Source organism: Melospiza melodia, chromosome 11, assembly GCF_035770615.1.
Source record: "Melospiza melodia melodia isolate bMelMel2 chromosome 11, bMelMel2.pri, whole genome shotgun sequence".
In the NCBI taxonomy this organism is placed as follows: domain Eukaryota; kingdom Metazoa; phylum Chordata; class Aves; order Passeriformes; family Passerellidae; genus Melospiza; species Melospiza melodia.
The window spans coordinates 5260063-5280821 of NC_086204.1; the positions used below are offsets into that span (position 1 = coordinate 5260063).

General features: G+C 40.5%; 1 protein-coding gene across 1 annotated transcript in view; it reads left to right on the top strand.

The window, feature by feature from the left end:
- Positions 1 to 20759, top strand: part of COP1 (COP1 E3 ubiquitin ligase) — a 125694-nt gene that overhangs the window by 60267 nt on the left and 44668 nt on the right. Inside the window, exons 13-15 of the mRNA XM_063165413.1 lie at positions 1481 to 1589; positions 3817 to 3898; positions 10624 to 10740. Coding sequence (XP_063021483.1) covers positions 1481 to 1589; positions 3817 to 3898; positions 10624 to 10740 — 308 coding nt within the window. The remainder of the gene's footprint in view (positions 1 to 1480; positions 1590 to 3816; positions 3899 to 10623; positions 10741 to 20759) is intronic.

The window sequence follows — 20759 nt, forward strand, 5'->3', positions numbered from 1 at the left end:
GCATGAGCTGTATCACTGCAACCATCATCTTAGCAGCTGGTGGTTAAAAATGATGACTTATATTGGGTAAATAAAATTTTAAGTTTCTGAATGTAAAGTTTAAAAACCAAGGAATGCTGTTAAATTTCAGCATAGTCAGGAGCAGAATGCCAGTGCTGCTTACTGTTACTGAACTAATGGAAAAATAAATGTTTAACTACCATGAGAAAGGAAAAGGATTTTTCCTCTTCTGTGTGTAAATTATTAAGGAAAACAGGATTGAAGGGTATAGTGGAACCAGAATTTAGCAAGGTATAATACTCCTAAATCAGTATCCATGTATCTGTATCATATTTCAATGTGTAGCTGCTCTGATCAAAGCAGTACTAAGAAGTTACAGAATTGTGGACTTCTGGTTTGTATTGTTGGTTAAAACTTGGCCCCAAGGCTGCCGTGATCCAGTTATGCGTGTCAGAGCTGCTCGAGGACCTGCATGAATGGGATCTGTCAGCTCAGCTTCTGCTCTGTGCATCACACTTGATACCTACTGGCATGCTTCTTTGCCAGATGGTCCAGAAATTGGTGAACAAGTATTACAAATTTTCTTACCTCTGTCATTGGGAGTCAGAGTGGAGACATGGTGCCAGAATGCTGCGAGTGTGACTTGGCAGTGCTGCTGCTCTTGTTTTCTCTGCTGATCATTAGAGTTTGACAGTGGAATCATCATTTAGTTTTGCACAGCCCCTCAATTCAGCTTGAAATAAAATCCTGTGTGATACATTTTCCAGTTCTTGATCAGAAGCATTTCCTAAAATATTCATAGTAAACAAATTGCTGTTTCCTCCTGGATGTGAAGGCATTTTTAGCATTTATGGAAAGCTGGAAGTAGTTTCTCAGAAGTCAAATTTTCATGTGCACATAGCTACATATATAGAATATTAGCTGTGTGCTGCAGGAGAGGTTGATTTACTGTCCATGCATCTATGAATTTTACATATACAGCTACTCTTAGGCAAGTAGTATATGGTATAATAATAATTTGGTATAATAATATAGTATAATATAGTATGATGGTAATTATTATTATTAATTTATGGTATAATAATTTGTTTATGGTAATAATAACAGTAGTGTCTATTGCTGAGAGGTTAAGGAGTCAAACCTTGAGCTCTCTGAGAATTTGTGTGGTATTCAAATAGCAAAAAATAAATCAGTGTTTGAAATAATTGCATTTTTAAAAAACTCTAGACCCTAGCACTTCATATCAAGAGGCAAATATCTCTTCAGAAAACAAAGTTTTGCTTTTAGTTTGTGGAATAATGTTTGTTCTATTTCTAATGGGGTTTGTTTTTTTTCCCCTAAGCTGCATGTTTCAGTGGGGTGTTTTCATCAAGTTGCTGTCTACTTTGCAAAGATACTCCTTGCCTAATGTATTGCGAGAGTGATTTTTGTGTTGTATGTTGATTTACTGCAAGACTGACCAGGGTTTGCTCTTTTTAAGCTGTATCAGCTGGAGTAGTTACCACAAGAACCTGCTAGCCAGCAGTGACTATGAGGGCACCGTCATCCTTTGGGATGGATTCACAGGACAGAGATCCAAGGTCTACCAGGTAACACACACCCAGCAAGGAACATTTCCTGTTGCATGTACAGTCTGAGGTGCTGCTCCTAGTCCAGCAAAAGGCCTTTCTGTTCCACAGGAAATTGATATTCCTCCTGTTTGGGAAATGCCTCTCATCTGCACAGCTTTATTGAGCTGTAGTCCTACAAGGGAGGCAGTTCTGTCTTCCTCTCACAGTTGTGAGGCAGTTAGGTTTTTCTGCTGCTGCTTTTGGGTAGGGAATCTACACAAGGAGAAATCAGTTCCTGGAAGCTGTCTCACCTTTCTTTAGAAGCTTCATTTGCTCCATACCTGTTCCACTTCTGTAGGGGGATAGAATATAAGGAAAAATAAAGATAGTGTAGAAAGTAATCTTACCCCTAAGGAGTTTCAGCTGGGCCAATTATCAAAGATCAGGAATAGGCCTGACTTTAACAGGCCACAGCTGTAAGCAATGAGAAGAAGAGTGCTATAAAAGAGTGGGGTGGCTGGGTGAGAAGGGAGCTGGGGTCAGTTGGCTGCTTTGTGAAGAAGGAAGAGTCAGTGCTCTGAGGAGCTGCTCATGGGAAACACCAGGAAGGAATGGAATTCTTGTGATAAGGAGACAGCAGTATGGAACCCCTGCAATAAGATAACAGCACACTTCAGTCTTTGTCAAAAGCCTTTTGTAAAACTGCAGTGATGGCCAGCACAGGTGCTCGAGATGCAGAAGAGCAAAATGCAGCCTTGAATGAGGCTGGGAGAAGGGAGCACAAGGCAGAGCAAGGCAGGTCCTTCCCCGCACAAGACCTGGTCAGGAGGAGTTTCTGGCATTTTGTTTCTTTGTGAAACTCAAACATTGTGTTTGTATCTAATGGCTTCTGAGGAGCTCATGATCAGAACAAGGAGGTTGGAAGAGGGCTGTTGTGTTTGGGAGGAGGCTGGAGGTGCTGCAGGTTGTGGTGTAGGTAGCACAGTCCATTGGAACTGGTCAGTGATAATGGATGAACTACAGACTCCTTGACAGTTCAACATAAGTTTTATGTCTAATCAGCAGATTTAGAATTTACTGATTAATGCAGGTCTTCATTTCCAGACAGAAGGAGCCTTGTTAACCCCTGTCCTGTAAGCTAGTGAGGAACTGTGCCAATCTAGGAAACTCAAGTTTGTTGTTTCAGTCCTAATATGTCACACTATGGGAGTTTTGCAGTTGATTTCAATGGTAATTATGAAACAAAAGAGGAAGTTTTTTTAAAAAGTTCCTATTTAGGCTACCGTTTACCTTCTCATTGTTTTTTAGTCATTTTATAATGCCTGTTTTCACTAATCCTTTGCATATCTCAATGAAAGAGAAGTTATACTGGACAGAATAAATCTAGTCTGTTTTCCCCTCAAATACATTTTGCAATTCTTTGAGGCTGAATAATGAACCTAGAGACGACCAGCTGTTGCTTGTGTTAAAACAAACTCATTTTGCTTCCTATCAGATTACTTAAATTTTTTATTTGGATTTGCATAGAGACATTGACATCTGCTTTGCATGTACTGAAACCCTTTAGTGACTTCATCCTTGTGAGCTTTTTGTCTTGTAAGCCTGTGTGAAGGCTTTACACAAGGGTTTTGACTGAATTTCAGATTTTATTCAGTGTAATGCTCTGCTTTCATGTGGGATGGATAGCATAGCAATTACAGCTCTTCTGTGTTTTGAGGAAGAGTGTGCAGTCTTAATAATATTTCTTTCAGTGGTAAAACAGAGGATTAGACTCCAGGAGACTTACTTAATATCTCAGCAGGAAGGTGAGGATTTCCTGGACTTTCAGAGCGGAGGTGGTTGGAATGAGCATCTTGTCAGTATTGGGAAATACTTAAAAATTGCTTATTAATATTGAAAGATACAGCTACAATCTAGGATAAGCAGCTGGTCATGGTGGAACCACAGACAGTCAAATAATGCTGCAAAACCAGGTTTTTAATGTGTATATCCTGATTTTTTTTTTCTCTTTCCAAGTAAAAATGAAATCAGTTTTAATTTTTAAAAAAGCCAGTCTAGTGTTCTCTGCTTTCCTGGCATGTCTAGCATATTGATAGGATCAATCTGATTAGGAGAAAAGATATTTTTTGAAAAACTGCTAAACATAGTAAGCTTCTGTCTCCTGGTCCCTGCTGACAATTTACACCAAACATGTGTGTTTTCCTTTACTATTTTTATCATATTACAGCTCACTACCTTGCAATGTTGTTCTTGTTTCTCTCAATAGGAGCATGAGAAAAGGTGCTGGAGTGTTGACTTTAACTTGATGGACCCTAAGCTATTGGCTTCAGGCTCTGATGATGCCAAAGGTAATGTTTTATTTCAGACTCTGTATAGAAGACACAAGCTCTGTGTATTCAATGGGAAGAACAAAAATGTGCTATTTCAAGAAGCTGATTCCTCAGCTGCCTTCAGTATTGTAATTGCTGAGGTAATGTGGCAAGATATTACTGAACAGTTTGGATCTTGGAAAAAGAGAGGCTTTGTTTGGATTAACATCTCTTGCTTCACATTTTTTTGTGTAATGTACTCTCAGCTAACATTCTCCTCCAAACAAACCAAAATGTGTTTTAACATTAGTTAAACTTGTTGAGTTAAAGCCTCGGGGCCTTTCAAAAGAACAGCATGTATTTATATTTCAAAAACAAGGCTGTCAGTAAAACAGCAGCAGTTAAAGAATGCCTGCTGCTCTTTTACCTGTAGCTCTGCATGTTAAAGACTGTGTTTCTTGGAGCTTTAAGGACGTGGATGGTGGATTGTGTAGGAGTGCTGGGAGCAGCTCTCAGCCTTCCACACTCCTGGGCCCATTTGAAAAAGCCCTTCAGCCAAGCCCTTTTACATGGTGGTAAAAAATGTTCCTCTTCTATATAGGAAGCTCCTGAAGACGAGGATAGCACTGAGGGAGGTGTAGAATTCTTCCTCTCTAATGAATAAGAGTTTTATCTGTAATGTTTATAGTATCAAATCAGAGTTATTTAACAGCAAGAGCTTAAAAGTTTCTTTCCGAAGCAGTGGAGATCACTTCTCCCAGATGGGCTGATAGAGAGCTCTGGACAGAGCTCTTCATGATTTGCTTTGAAATGATAAATTAATTTTTCATCAGTGCTAAACTTTGTAAGCTGCTCTTACAAAGAGTGCTCTGGAGCACTCTTCCAAAAAGCTTTTAAATGCTGTTCCAAAAGAAATTAATGTTCCTCAATTACATTTGGCAATAATAGAGTCATAGAATGGTTTGGGTTGGAAGGGACCTTTAAAGCTCACTTTTTTCCAGCCCCTGCTGTGGGCAGGGACACCTTCCACTGTTCCAGGTTGCTCCAAGCCCCATCCAGCCTGGCCTTGGACACTGCCAGGGATCCAGGGGCAGCCACAGCTTCTCTGGGCACCCCGTGCCAAGGCCTGCCCACCCTCACAGGGAAGAATTCCTTCCCAATATCCCATCCAACCCTGCCTTCTGGCAGTATGAAACCCCTCCCCTTGTCCTGTCACTACAGTTCCCAAAGCTGGTAATTCCATTTATAAAACTTTAGTGATTATTTTTTATTTAAGGTGAGTTTAAAATGTTTACAGTACACTTCCCCTTCCTTTTCTGGTGGAAGACAGGTATGTTTTCTGTGTGCTTAAATGCAGCAGGAGTGCATATTCACCTTGTAAGTTAACAGCCTCTTCATCAGTGCTCCCCACTCTTGCCATGCATATAAAAAGCTAATCTGGCAGGTGGATCTGCATTTATTAGCATGTTAACAAGGTGTCCAGTTTTGCAAAGCCCAGCTGCAGGCAGAGCTTCTGTCTTCATTTTAACTGTTCACTTCTTCAGTAATTGTCTGTAGAAGTGTACTGTTTACTTAGAAATTATTCTAATAAATCCTGCAGATCCACATAACCTGCATTTCAATTCACAAAGGTCTTTTGAAGGTGTATTGGGGTTTTGGTGGATAAAACTGGCCTGGAACATTTTATTCTCTATTTTTTGCCATGACTTGCCTGTGATTTGCATATATTAAGAGCCCTTTAGAGACAAATTGAGTCTAAGCAGAGATTTTAGAAGTTTTTGAGGTACAGATCAATAGCAGCACAATGTCCACATTAATGTTGTAGTGTCCATCTTCCATTTGATCACACTGAAAGGATTAAATGTGAGGGAATGGTAACACTCATGACACATGTCTTCATTGTAACCTGCCTAACTTAAAATTTTGTCCTTCTGCTAGTGTTCATGGTGGTTTGGCTGAGTTCTGGTCAGTTTTAATACACAATAATACATGTGTGGCCAGGTAGAGTGGCAGGAGAGATCCTTTATCTACTTTTCCTGTCCTCTTTGATTTCTCTGCCCCTTTGAGGCCACACCGGGTGTGCAGGAACTAATCTCATCACAAAGCACAAGTATCACATTTCCCTGTCAAGTGGTCAGGACAAGGCAGCCAAAAAAGGGACAGCTTTGCCAGTTCTTCCTGCTTGCTGTGTATCTGCCTGTCTCTCCTCTTTTTTTCAAGTCAGAAGCTAATTCTGAAAGTAGATATGTATTGGAGAAGGTGCTTATGAATGAAAAATCCTTTTCAGCTCTCTCTGCCAGGGCTCAGGCACTGCAAAGGGGATGCTAACAGTGCTGTTAGGCAGAAAATTATTATCCTGTAATTAGCAGCAGCATCCCTGGGCCCCAGGTTCTTGCATTGTCCATCTTGTGAGATGAAAATAATCCAGAATATGCTTATCTGTGGAAGATCTTCCTACTTTCACAGCAGATAATGACAGCATAAAAGCATTATTGTACTTAGACTAACTAGTGTGTGTACAAACCCTTCACTTTCATCTACAGTTGTTATGCACTCTCTTTTTCAAGGGGCAGAAGTGCTTGTGTATGTCTGTAGGGCCCCAAAGGTATACTCTAACTAGATAGCAGTGAGCAAAATTGGTGTTTACTTGTTCTGCAAGGAGCTTGGGGAGTAGGCACAGCCTTAATTTAAATTCTTTTGTGCACATAATAATGGCAGGAGCTGTGATACTCATGTAAGTAGGAAAGGGTGAATTTCTGCTCTTGGAGAAGAAAAGATGAATTTTGTCAAGGCAAAATGATGGCATCAAAGTACCAGGACAGGGCTAGAGCTAATCCACTTAGCTAATGACTTTCAGCTGTCTGTTCTGAATTGGGGGTGGAGTTTCATGGCTATTGTAAAGTTAGCAGATGATGGACAGTGAAATATTTGGTGATGCTCTGTGGGTAGAATTTTTCTTCACTGGGATAGATGCATTTCTTTGAGATGATCAAATATTTGTGTGGTCTGACTGTTTTTGAAACTCTCTGAAGCTGAAGAAAATAGAAGCAGCACTGATAAATTCAAATTAAGAAAGCATCCTGGTTTTACATCTGTAGTTTCTTCATTATTCCTGGCTCAAAAGTGAGAGGTAGGATAGAGCAGGAGCACTGAGAGCTCTGAGTTTGTAGCAATAGTTACTTTTCATTGTCTCCTGGCAAGGAGGAATGCAGGCCTGTGTCTCATTACATCTAAAGAAAGTAATTTCCATGCTGCCTCAATAAATGAGACCCTGGTACTAGTCCTGCAGCTATTTTTTTTACAGTGCACTTAATTCAGCAAGCCAACACAGATATGCAGAAATGGCTTCATTAAAAAAAAAAAAGCCTTCTACAGAGGGGAAATGGCCTGAGACTGGTGGGAGTCTGCTCCACCAACTTCCACTGGATTGTTTGGGACTTCATTTTCATTGATGCTTCGTTCCTTCTGCCTCGCTTGACTTGAGGTGTTGGTATTTATTGCTCTCAAAATATCTAGCTGAACCTTCAGTTTGGTCATTTTTCTGGCTAAAAATTCAGTAATTTTCTGGAGATTTGTGAGGTTGTTGGATTGATTTAGTGGAATTGCCTTGAAGAAGTCAAGATGATGTTGATGTTTATTTTTTATTGACGGTAAAGTCTGTGCCTTATGCAAAGAGTGCCCTGCAGTCACTGCCTACTGCCAGTCACCAGTTTACACCACCTTCCTGACCCCTGCATGAGGCAGTGGATCCAAAATTCTGCCTAGCAGGACAATTCAGCAGCTTTCTCCTTTCCTAGGGATTCTGCTAATCTCTGCAAATGAATTTTCTGGTAGCAAAATCCTATTCCTGGCTTAGAGCTTCTCCAGAGTAGCAGCAGATGAGCAGATAAGAACTCACAAGTGACAGGCTGGATGAAACATCCTTACTCGGTGTACCAACTGTGAACATCAACCTTCAGCTATTGTAGTACAAGCTTCTGCCTCTTCCAGTCAGTGTTTAGACACAGAACTGATGCATGGAAAATTAACTGATGAACTTACACATTTGGTGTAAATCTTCAACTAAAAAAATATCTTGAAAAGGCCAAAACATTTTACACTGAAAAAACTGTTCTGGAGGCATCTTTTTAATACAATAGTGAGGGATAGGTATTTAGCCACATAAAGATGTCTCTCAGCAGCTGCAAAATGAGAGAAAATATGCTTTGAGAACATGTGTTTCAGAAATAGTCAATCTCAGATGGTTGCTTGTCTCATCAACACAATTCTGGATGTTACCAAGACATCTGTGTTGGATAATTACTGCCTCGACCCCAGCAAAACCCATGAAAGCTGCAGCAAATAAACTCTACCCTTATGAATTATGCTTTATTAACCTGTCAGTTCTTTTTAAAAAATAATGGGCAGTTCTAGGTAAAACTTGACATGTTTCATTATGTGTTGTTATGTGTCCCATCTATCCTTTTTATGGTACTGACTAAGATTTAATTGGAGCCCTGCATATCTCACAGCAGTTAGATCACAGAAATTGCAGGCTCTAATCTGTGCCTGTCACTTGTAACAAATATTATGATGACTTTGAGCACATGGATTGTCTCTTCACCAGATTAAATGGCTCAGCTTATGACCTGCAAGCTTGAATGAAAAAAGGAGCCAAGCTGAAGCAGAGCCCTCAATTAGCTTTTGATACTGAGCTGGGACCAGATGGCCATTTGTTTGTTGGGGGGGTCAGGGAGAGACTTGGCTGCTTTGGATGCAGCTTTAAGTACCTGGGTGGGAAGCTTCAAAGAAAGCCCGTGTTGTTTTAATACTAGATTTTGGCAGAGTATTGCTCTGAACTTGAGATCATGTACCCACTCCACACTCCTCAAGTTGAAGTGGTGTTGTCTGCTGACACTGTTCTCTCATAAACATGTTTTATTTGTTTCTTATCTCATCCATAAACTTGATGGCCTTTACTGCCACCAGAACTTAGACTACTCATCTCTTGGTGTCTGTTCTTTTAAGCAAAATGTAAATATTTTCTTGTTCTCTGAAATTCTTCCCTATTCCCCTCTGTTCCCAAGTGCAGAACATGGTGGAGAGGCTTTATCATCTCATCTTGCCTGGGAGAAGAGAGCTTCTTAAGCCATGCTTGCAAAGCTGTTCTTTCATTTAAAAATGTAGCCAGGTGTTTAGGATGAGTATTATAGCTCTGATCAATGAGAATGCATTTATTTCTGAAAACCAACCTGAGGCTGGGTGCTGTTTTCATTGAATTTTACATAATGCTTCTGGGCAAACAGAATATGCCCCTGGGGTTTGTATTTCTGCTGGTGTCTTTGTGTGCTGCTTTCTGATGGTTCCAGGCAGCTGCCAGATATGCACACAGTGCTGTATTTACAATGATTCCTTGGTGTGCCCTGAGCTGTGCTGTTTCCTCCATCCTTGTATGGTCAGAATCAGCCCAGCCTTGTTGCTTTCATTGCTTGCCATACTATCAAAAAGAACACTGGAACCAACCTGCCAGTGTTCCTCCTTTTCCTTCATCTTCTAAAACGTCCTTGGATAATCCAGCTGGAAGCCTTGCCTCTCCCTCAAAGCCCCTGGGAAATGCTGGCCAGCAGGTGACACAGAGGGCCCCTCAGAGGGTGGGGGACACCCCATAAAATTGCTGATCTCTCGTGTATTGATCACAGTGACTTGCAAGGTTCCTGTTGTTTTGCCATTTTTGCGCACTTCACCTCCAAAGTGATCTTTCAGTAAGAAGACTGGAGGATCTGTTGGCCACAGATCTGAAGAAGCCCTTGCAGCTCAAGGGGATCTCTTGAGGGGATTTTAACCCTTCATGTAGCAACTGCATGTTTAACATTGATAATATGTTAAACATATGTTAATAACATCTTTAACATAGCTTGCTTTGCTTCCAGCCTCAGACTGTGATACTCCAGTACAGCTTGATCCACTCATCAAGAAAAGAGGGAGGGGAGATGTTTGTTTTTTCTGCTTGTATGAATCAGTGGGGCTTGATGCCAATCTGCTGCTCCTTTATCTGGCCCAAATGCAGTGCATTGTTTAGCTTTTAATAATAAGATTAACTATGTGAGGAGCACCTGGTACTCTTCATCTTAAGGTTAAATGGTGCTTGAAGAGTTTCTGGCAGGTGGGGAAGGCTGTGTTTTGAAAAGCCCTGGTGTTTTTTGTTGGTCATTCTGTGAAGCACTGGAGTGCTTGGTGGAGGAGCCCTTTCTAGCACATAGTTTAATCAGTGTTCATGAGGCACTCTCACAGAACAGTGAAGTTCTTGTACCAAGGGATTATTGCATCATAGGAAGCCAACATACTGATTTCTCTCCTGTCTGTGCCAGTTTCTCAAGAATAAAACAAGTTGTTCTCACTCACTGTGCATGCAATTAGGTATCTTTATTCTGTGCAAAGCAATTTTGCTGTGGAGCATGGAGTTCTTGCATCCCAGCACAGTGACAAGGAACAAAAAAGAATGTAAGTCTTCCTGTCCTTGGTTGTATGAATCTGCACTGCAGTAACCTTAAGCACTGAGATTATAGCATGTGGTTAATCACCTGCTCTGATATTTACAATGTGGTCTTGAGAATATTCTCAAACTTGCCAACCACCAGTGACAGCTGACCCTTCAGACTCACTAATGTTTTAGCAACTGAGGCTTTCCAGAATGTTGTTCATTAAACAGCTAAATTTTAGGCCTTTCAGATGAAGTTCATGTTTTTGTTTTTTGTTGATTTATGTCTCTTTTTCCCTTTCTCTAGTGAAACTGTGGTCTACCAACTTGGACAACTCAGTTGCAAGCATTGAGGCCAAGGCTAACGTGTGTTGTGTCAAATTCAGCCCATCTTCTAGGTATCACCTAGCTTTTGGCTGTGCAGGTAGGTAAAAGGGATTTGGAGCAAAGGGATATTGTTTCTTCCTTCCTTTATTCCTTACTCTCCCCAGAGATGTGAGGTTGGCTGCTGTGCCCAAGACGGAAGTGTCTTTGCAGTTGAGAAGTTTTACTCAGAGACATTTTAAGTGCCACAGTGCTGTGTCAGTGTCATGCCCCAGCCTGGCTTTTTCATTTGGGTGCCTTTATCAGAGATAAGGCAGGTAAAGAAATCACCCAGTGCATTTATTGGGATCTCTAAGGCAACCAGGCAGAGCTTAGCTCTGGGAGTCTCAATGTGTTATCGTGATGAGTGCTGCTCTTTCTGATTTATAATATTGTTCTATAAATGCCACAAAGCCATACTGGGGATTTTAACTGGTTTTACCTGAAGCGTGCTGTAAAGCTGTGCATGTTCCCGTAGCTCCAACTACAATCCCTGTGGGTGGGCTCATGTTTTCCTAGGCTGGGCAAAGATGGCTGTTAACATTTTTATTTTTTTGAATTAGTCAGTGGGGAAGGCACAAGGAGCCTTTTATTCACTTAGATTAAATGGTTCTTGGTGATAACACAAAGATCTGAGAGCAGAGCAGGTGTCGCTTTGGGAGGAAGCTGTACTGTGCTATGCATACAGTAGCTAAAACTCACAGGTGCCTATAAATGTTTAACCAACTCTGCATTTCTTTCTCCTTGGGGAGTTTTAATGGACTTGTAACTACTTGTTCTGACAACATTTGTTCTCTCTGGACTCTGGGAGATATGTTGATCATTTTTGCAACCACTAGTTTGCCATTTCATTCGAGTGTTCTCATTTCCAGGCCGGTTCTACTTTGGTTGTAACTCTTATGAGGCAAAAAATTAACTTGCATTTTGAATCCAAAAATGCATTCAAGCTGGAGTGTAAAATATTGACTTGCTTCATAGTCATCTCTCTGAATTTTAGTGAATTACATGTAAAAATAGTTGAACAACAATGCCTACTAGCAGCATTTGAATGAGAAGGGACTCTCTAAGGAAAGATGAGCACTAGCTCCAAATGGATCAGCCACTGATTAAAATATTCCTGTAAAAGCACTATGAAACAGAATTCTTCTGTAAAGACAATGAATAGATAACTGGGATTCTGTGCCACCTGAAAGGCAGAGGGGGATAAGGCACAGATAAAAATCAAGGAAGGCTTTTGGAGCTGGAGGGCTCATGGGGTAGGAGCAGATGGGAGTGTCTCTGTCCCCACACCCAGATCTAACAAAATGGGTTTGTCCTCAGCAAGTGTGTTGAGAAAGAAGCATTAGGAAGCCCTAAAAGTTTCATGGAGGTTTTAAAGGACTGCATGCATGTTTCTATGATTTAGAGGATGCTGAGGGATGAAAGGGAAAGAAGTACTGAAAGAAGTGTTTACATCTGCTTGATGTTTGGTCATTGAATCTCTAAATAAAAATTAAAATGGATATTTGATTGATATTATGATTGCTGAAACAATTACATGGGGTAATTGAACCAATTGAAATTACTTCCCACAATGGAATTCTAATTGATCTTTCAGCCATAAATACATGTGGGGAAAATGGGGCATATTAAAAGAAACACTGGAATTTTGAAAGACATTATTTGTGAACTCCTAAAAAATAATCAGAGCAAAGAAATGAGTTAGTGTCTACTTTCATACCCCATATAGTAACACAGTCATGTTTAATGTGTTATGATGGAGACAAAGGCTTTTATTCTCCATCAGCTTCAGCTAGTCTTGCTTAATAATTTCATTTAGTTTGTGGAAAAAGGAACATAACTGTTGAATAGCATGAGTTGTCACATAGGCTATAAAATTAATAAAGGAAGATTCAAAGCTGACTTCCTTAAGTAGTACTGGGAAAAACAAGCAGGGAACAGGGCACACTGACTTGATCACTTCTTTTTGCCCCTGGCAGAAATAAAAATGAACAGTCCATAATACTAAACACTAATTCAGTGATCAGTGTAGTGGCCAATTTCAGAAAGCTGCCTTAGCCCTGCCTTGGCTTGCTCACATGCTAAGAGGATTTTCACATTTTGAAAACTGTTTCAATTACTTATTCAGTGATTTGTTCAAGGATAGAAGAGCTGAGACTTCTGAGCATTTCATGCCCCACTCAGTCTTGTATTGCATTTAAACAGAAGTGCTGTTTTTGTATATGCTCTCAATTTATTTGTTGATTTGATGGAGCTTAATGCTATATATGTGTCTGTATTTTTGTGTGTATATATGTATATATCTATAGTTTAAGACTTGATGAGGTAAGCAATTCATAAAATTGTTAGGGAGAAAGTATTGGTACGTAGTATTTGAGCTATAAAAGGAAGAGGTAAATTGATTTACTATACTATTAATTACATGCACATTTCAGTTCCTTTTTTCTGTATGCAGAATAGCTGAAAGCCAGCATCACTTCTTTAAGCAATGTAATTTTGACTGAAGTAGAAATTTTTTCAGGTTGACATTTTTATTTTCTTTAAGGGTTCTCTCTTAACCATTCATAAAGCTGGAGCATCTTTTCATAATGTCCTGTTCTTTCACACTTTGGTTAAGAAAAGCTCTGCCCTTGACAATTGCATCTTGCCCAATTGCATCCATCTGTTCAGAATGGCTCCTTGAAGTGGGTTTTCCTGATCAGATGCTTGAGCTACATCAGCGTCTCTGTGCTGGTTCCTCCCTTGCCTTCACCACAGAAACAGGATGACCATCTTAGGGTCCTTGTCCTTTCCACCCTGTCTTACATTTCTTCTCACTTTTTTGTAATATTTTAGCTGTTGGCCCACACAGCCCACGATGCTGCATTGTGCACAGGTGAAAGGTTGAGAGGTACCTTTCTGCCTTTTCCATTTTTAAAACTCTCTTTTACAGGAAAAATTGTAAGCAAGGTCCCTTAGAGATCTACCAACCCAGGCCATGAATTAGGTGAGCTGATGCAGCACAGGGTTCACAGCCTGACTTTGCTTCCAAATCCACCCCTCCAGTCCTTCAGTTTCCTCCTTTTATTTGGCAATGCAGCATGGAAACTGGGTGCAGGTGGAAATGGTTTTGTTAAACCCAGATCTCTGGTTCAAGATTCCTTACAGAGAATGAAGCAAAGTCAGGCTGTGAACCTTGTGGCACAGTGACTGAAATGGGGGGGTTCTGTCACAGGATTTGCTGTGATGCTTTCATTTAAATATAACCATCTTTAAAAGCATTGTTAGACTGTATATCTCCATGAGGAACACTCTTCTCTAGTAGAGAGCACTGAGTTGGCTTCAGATGATGTAGGAAAACAAGCTTTAGATGCCACTATAAAAGCAAATCCCAGGATTAGCATCTAATGTGGATGATATATAAGTTTCTTTTCTGGACTCTTCACTCTGAAGCTTTTAGATGACCAAAAAAAAATTATCTTGGGTAGCTTAAAACAGAACAAATGGGCCATAAACTAGAAATAGAGCCTATAGAAGAGAGAAATGGATATTGGTTTGAGAAGTAATTCACTTAAAATCAGGCACTTCAGGTGAGAGGAAAGCTGGTGTGTCTGGCTGCAGCCTGATAAAATCTGTTGCAGTGGAGAGGGCACATAAAGAAGAAAAGACCCCTTTTGTCTGTTACTTTAATAAAATATTCTATTTGCATGCTTTCTGAGTTGAAACATTGTCCAGTATAAACTGTAATCACTGCCAAATACAAAATCAGGTCATTCTGTGGTCTTTTTTTAAAAACAGATAGGGTTTTATTCTGAAATTAGCTATATAAATCATGGCTGAAGTTATTATTGTTCTGCCTCAGCAATAGCACTGATGTCCTTAACCCATATATTTTCTAGCAGTGCCGTTTCCCTGCTTTAAAAAGAAAACTAAAGGCTGAAAATGCATCATGCACTTCGCAGCTGGAATGGCCAAGTTGTGCAGTCTCGGTGAGATCAGACTGTCTGCTAACTCCAGTGAGCTCAGTGTAGCTATTGATAGTAGGAATGTTTTATTCCCGGCCTGCTGTAATAGTGTCAGCAGCTTCCACTGACTTTTTATTTCCCATATATTATGCAGAGGTTTTGTAAGAATTCAGAGACCTGAAGTTTCTATGACATTAGGTGCATCATCTCCTCAAACACTGTATTTTTTTCCCTGTAGGACCCACAAATCTAGCAGGTTGAATTGAGGGCTGAGAGAGGTTTCTCAGGGCTGCAGAGATGCAGGACAGAGACTGTCTCCTCTGCAGGAGCTTCACAAAATAAGTGCAAGCAGCAGAGAAACACATATGGGCAGGATAGCAGCCGAACAGCTGCAGCATAGTCAGAACTTAAGGTTTTGGTGCTTTAGTTTTAGCTTTGGTCAGTCTCTAAAACAGCTTTGCTGTGTTGTCACAAACTCTTGTTAGTGTGGGTTCAGATGAAGTGACCACAGCAGGGAAAAAGTGGGGTGGTGCTGATTGATACTGATCTTACTGCTTAGAGCAGCAGAGTGGGAGGCTGCCTGCATTGGAGATGCCATACTCCCTCCTAAACATTCCAGGTTTTGCTTTTCCGTCTCTTCCTTCACTCTACCAATTGCATGGCCAAAACTGAACTGCCTTTTTCTGGATTAGGGTATTCCCTGATCCACTGAGCACCAGTGCCAGCCCCAGACAGGGTTTTGGCAGCCTGTACCAATGCCAGTGTTTGCTAACAAGGGGCAAACCCTCAGTGAACATAAGGTGTGTTCTTAATGCTGAGCTTCTCCTCTCTCACCAGCTCTCTCTCTTCCTTATTCCCTTCCCCACTTTCTGCTTTTCCTTTGAAGGTGATTTTGTCCTTCCCCACCACATTTTCCAGGCTGTTTAAGGATGTTTCCTGTGCACCATCTTTAGCATTGCACAATGGTGTTGTATTCTGGTTTTGAATGGTCATAAAACTAATTTAAAGCTAGGGATCAGTAGCAGCATTATGAAGGACTTCTGTTGTTGTGTTAACAACTTTGTTTTCATTTGCAGCTATTTACCCACCCCTTCAGGTCTCTGCAGCACCCTGATGCACTTACACTTCAGGGTCAAAAGTGGCTTTATCATCATCATTCCATTTTTCTAATATACCTGGTGTCCAAGTGGGGCCACTTTGGAGACTCTCCTGGCCAGTGAAATATTGATTTTTCTGCTGCAGTAACTGGAGCAGTGATTTCTCTTTTCCAAACATCTCCCTGTAGAGTTAGCCTTGTACATTGTCTCAGATCTGGGTGACTTACCTGCCTTGTCACTCAGCTCAGAAGAATGATGGGATATTAATGACCAAGAAGGTATAGTGTGCCTTTTTGGAAGAGAATTAATGTTTTCCAGCTGAGAGCAAGGTCTTACCTTAATAGATTCTCATGGGTGAGCAGTGTATTCTGTTGAAAGCCTGCAATGGCTCAGGAAGGATCTATCTGTGTGAATATATGACATGTTTAGGGTGGAGTTAGGGCTTGAGCTATGAGATTACCTTCAGTGTATGAACTGAGCTCAGTGTTTAAAGGCACGGAGAAAGGTTAGGCATTCCTTTCAAACCTGTGAAAAACTTCACAGCAGTGAGTGCTCAGAATTCAACCTTGATGAAAGCAGTGGCATGCAGCAGTTCAGGGCTTGCCCATTACTTGGATAGGGCTTTACCTGCAGTGTGTCTTTTCATTTTGTGGGTAGGTAATAATAAACCTTCCTCTAGTCCATGATCTCTGAGGCTGTTGGCAGGGTAAGTAGGGGACAAGATTTGTGTTTTGGAAGTGCACATTTGTCACCTTTAATTCAAACTCATTCCAGAATTCACTGCAAAGCCTTTGTTTGTTTTGCATGGGAAAGCATTTACAGCACTTCAGTCAGTTAAAGGTTGTTTGTTGGAATCTGTATTTTTGGCCAGTAAGGCTGTGATCATATTTCTGTCCCAAAGTACTTACTTTAGTGGAAACACCGAGCTTAGTGGGATTTTTTAGGTGAGGGCAAATCTTTGAAGGTTTGACTTACATGCCATCCCTGTTCATGGACCCTGCGATGTAAATGAAGGTGAGATATCAAACCAAGCCCTCTGCTGTCCTTGGTGAAGGACAAAAGGACAAAGGAATGAAGGACAAAGATTGGTGAAGGCAATCTTTCTGACTCTGGTAGGTGGATCACATTGTGCTTCTGCTCAGGACTGACAGTGAGAAGAACTGCACCTATACCATGTTATTTGAACTTAAGATCTTTGTAGTTAAGCTGATTTTTCTGTTCCTGCACATCAGAGATGCTGCCAGATCTGTCAGGTAGTGTCTTCCTGCCTTGCTGCCACTGCTTCCTAGGAAATCACAAAGGGACATGAAACCTCTCATCAGTGTGCAGGATGTGTTGCATGTGCAATTTTCACATAAGCCTTAAGAGTTCAAGAGCTGATAGAACTTTTTTACTTACACAGAAAAAGCAGTATCTGACTTGTCTTGGATAAAGCAATTGCAATGAATAGTGACTAACAATATAGAGACCTACTGAGGAGTTTCCTAACTTTGTCCCAGAGGTCATCACACTTCAGTAACAAGTGAATGAATAAAATGAACTTGAAAAGCTCCATTTGATTCTCTAGAGAAAAGGATAAATCTGTCATTGGCAGAAATGAGTGTGCTAATTGTTTGCTTAAATATTCTTTTCATGAACATTTTGTCTTACAACTGGCACAGAAGTCATTTAGTCAATGTGACGAAATTCAAATTTAAATTGAAATGAGCCTTGGAATTCAGGAACAGATAGCCAACTCCAACATTCATCTTTTTCTCAGAACGCCAAATTGCTCTTGCTGCTAGCTATTGCTGTATCCCTTAAGAGTTTAATGCTTTCCAACCTCTGCAGTTTTACTGGTAGCTCATTCAAAGGAATTGCTCTTTGGAATGACATCCTCTGTAATGGCTTCCTGTGTTTTCTCCTGTTCAGACTGCATGGATTAACTGTTCCAGGCTTTTATTTGGGTACTGTGCTTCCATACTAACTGGTGAAGATTGTCACATAGCACAGGAAAATCTGTAACCAGTGAGTGCAGTGTGGGCTCTCATCTCAAGGGCATCTTTTCAGTGTCTGAGCATCTAAACATTGCACGAGTCTTTAAGAGTAGAGTTTTGAATGTTTGGGCAAGGTTCATATCAGCCATTTAAATCTCAAGAAAATGACAAAAAATGAGACTGTAGATGCATGTGGAAAACCAGTTACTTTTCACATGACTTGTTTCATTGCCTACTTAGGGTATGTTGCTTCTTTTCCACCTGTGTATCATCACATTCCTGTGCTTGTTTCCCTGTGTACACAACCCACCATACCTTTGGTTTAAGCCTTCTTATCTGAAGCTTGGATTTTAGCAATTGTGACACTTCTATTCCTCTCTTGCACTCGAGGTCAGTTTAGGTAATGAATCAGATAATCATCTCCAGCAGCTAGTTAACACTAATATCTCCTCAGGCTAGTGAAGCAAAATGTAGTTCTGGACTAAAATCAGGTTTGACTGATAATTTGGCCAACTCAGGTTGTCAGGAGCCTGTAGTTCCCTTTCCTTAGAGCTGCTTTGGCTGCTCTGAAGCCTCTTTGATTCTCTTTTTATGATGTCTGCTAATACAACAGAAACCTGAAAGCTTCATAAATGCACTCTTAAAATCCTAGGGAGGATGTTCCTTTCACATCCATCTTTTGTAATGCCTCAAGGCCTTGTCTACATGATCTTGACCTCTTGGAGTGTGTGCTTCCAGGGAATCTGACTGTGCTGCCCTTTCCCTCCATCACAGCTCTGTGACTTGTGCAACTTTGATTCTTTCAAGAACCAGAGCTGACATGGCTTTGGCATTATGAAGAGTGTTTGTTGTGTACAGTATGTATCTGAATTGAGAGAGATGTGTTCAGCAAGTGCCATGGTATTTTTAGCTTTTATAGATGTACCCAGCACTCCATGTACAAGTATGGCTCCTGTTTCATCTCTTCCAAGGTCTAGTCTATTTAAACAACATGGATTGAAGCACCTTTTACATAGAATGCCTGTTCACATGTTTTAGGTGTCATAAAATTTATTTTGGACATCAGCTTACAGGCACTAGTGCATGTAGAGTTATGCATTTACATAGTCAGTGAGAAAAGCTGTGTTAGGCGCATAACTGAATGTTGCATCTGAACAGTGTGTAATTATTTTTTCCTCTTTCAGATAGAAAGAATGAATTCTTTCCAAAACTTCAGGTTATTACTGCTATTTCTTCATTAGTTTTGTAGCCTTAGTAAATCCTGCTTCTGTGTACTGAATATTTTGTTTCTCCAGCAGTCTGATAGACAACAACCCTTGAATTGCGCAAAAACCATCTATCCCTTACTCCTGTGAGAAATTGCTATAGCTCTTTAAAACCATAAAGGTCAAAGTTTCAAAAGAGTTCTAGAGAAATCTGTTTTGGTTCCCTCTCCCTTCAGAGCCCTTTTGTCAACTGATTAATATCTAATGTTTTATGTCTCTTCCTTCTCTCCTTAATGTAAGACAAGTTATTTAGGGTGAAGGCTTTATGGGCTGCTGGATCAAAAGCTTTAGACAAGCCAGTAACAAAATGTCCCCAGTGTGTAAAGACCATTATCCATAACCTGGCAAATGTCATCTGTAACTTTGAGCTATAGGGAATCTGTGGAATACAAAGGTTAAAAACCCAGTTGGCAGTTCCCATCAAGGCTGCTGTTCTCTTTATCTGTTCAGCAGAGGGAGATATAGATCTTTAGAGGAATGCTAGTGTTGGTGTCTATTTTTTAAAAAATAGTACAGCTGGTGTGAGTAGGAGATGCAAATCCCTGGCTGAAGCAGGGTATAGTGTTTCCTGCAGAGCTCTGTCAAAATATTTCAAGTGCTGACCTGAAACCCTGTGCTGGGACACCCTTGAGCCTTTCTTTTGTGGAAGGGTCTTATTGTGCTGTTGGTTTTGCCAGAGATTAAACTGACAGACATTCAGTCTAACCTCAGCTCTTTATTTCAGTTTTCATGGAGTGGAGCTTTCTCAGTGTGCCCCTTTTATCATCCATTTTCCTAAACAGAACGCTGTTGGTCATTTTCCTTCTTCTCAAAGCTGTTTTCTTTGTTTGTTTAAATGAAAACCTGTGCTGGATTTGTGTTGAATTCCCTAAATATGATTTTTTTGAGGGTGGATTTCCATTGGATTCCTTAAATCTAATCTTTGGAGGCTGTTGCCCATCATCTGTATTGCAGTGTAGGAAAATGAGATTAAGTTGTCATCTCCAAATACCCATGTGCCTTGCTCTGCTTTAGAAACTTCCTTTCATCTCCTCACTAACATCATGGGCTCTGTGGCTTTCTCACTTTAAAGGGTTTAGTTGTTTGGGCTTTTTTAAGATTTTGCTACCAGCAAAATGAATCATACAGACCTTGCTTAATCTTGTATAGTCTTTAGAGCACATGGGGGAGGTTTTCACCTGCAGGGAAAATATGTATTGAATGCTTTTCTCAAGTTCAGTCCCTTTTTGGGTGGCCGCTGAATGTTTGACACCTGTGAAGATGGGGTGTGCAGGACCTCCCCAGGAGTCTGGTACCACTTGTCTAGACAGAGCTCTGAGAGCAAATATAAATGAAGTACTGCATCCCAAATCATCTTGGACACACACCTGAAATACAAAATAAGGGCATTGTTACAGTTTGCTGCTGTGGACCAGAGCATTGCTTCTAAAAGAGATTGCTGAGATTTCCCCAGGGCTGCAGAAAAAATGGTTATTCAGAGAAAAACTGTTTCTTCACTGCAAAGGAAACTCCAGGTAAAAGGAGGAGAAAAAAGCAAAGGCATCAAATGAGTAATTTTGTCTTAATTATGGAAACAAAGCACTTGCAGTTTCTACTGGAAGAAAAAATTGTGAATACAATGCCATATCCAGCAAACATTTTAATGTGCCTGTGATAATGGCTGTTGGGATAAATTTTTCTTGCTTTATTGGGGCTTTTTTGGAAGGGAGGGTACAAACAGGAAAAATAAAAAAATTAGCTTTTTTTTAGCACAGTTAGCTTTACCTGTGCTGCAGAGTTCTGGGGGAAGGTGTTGCAG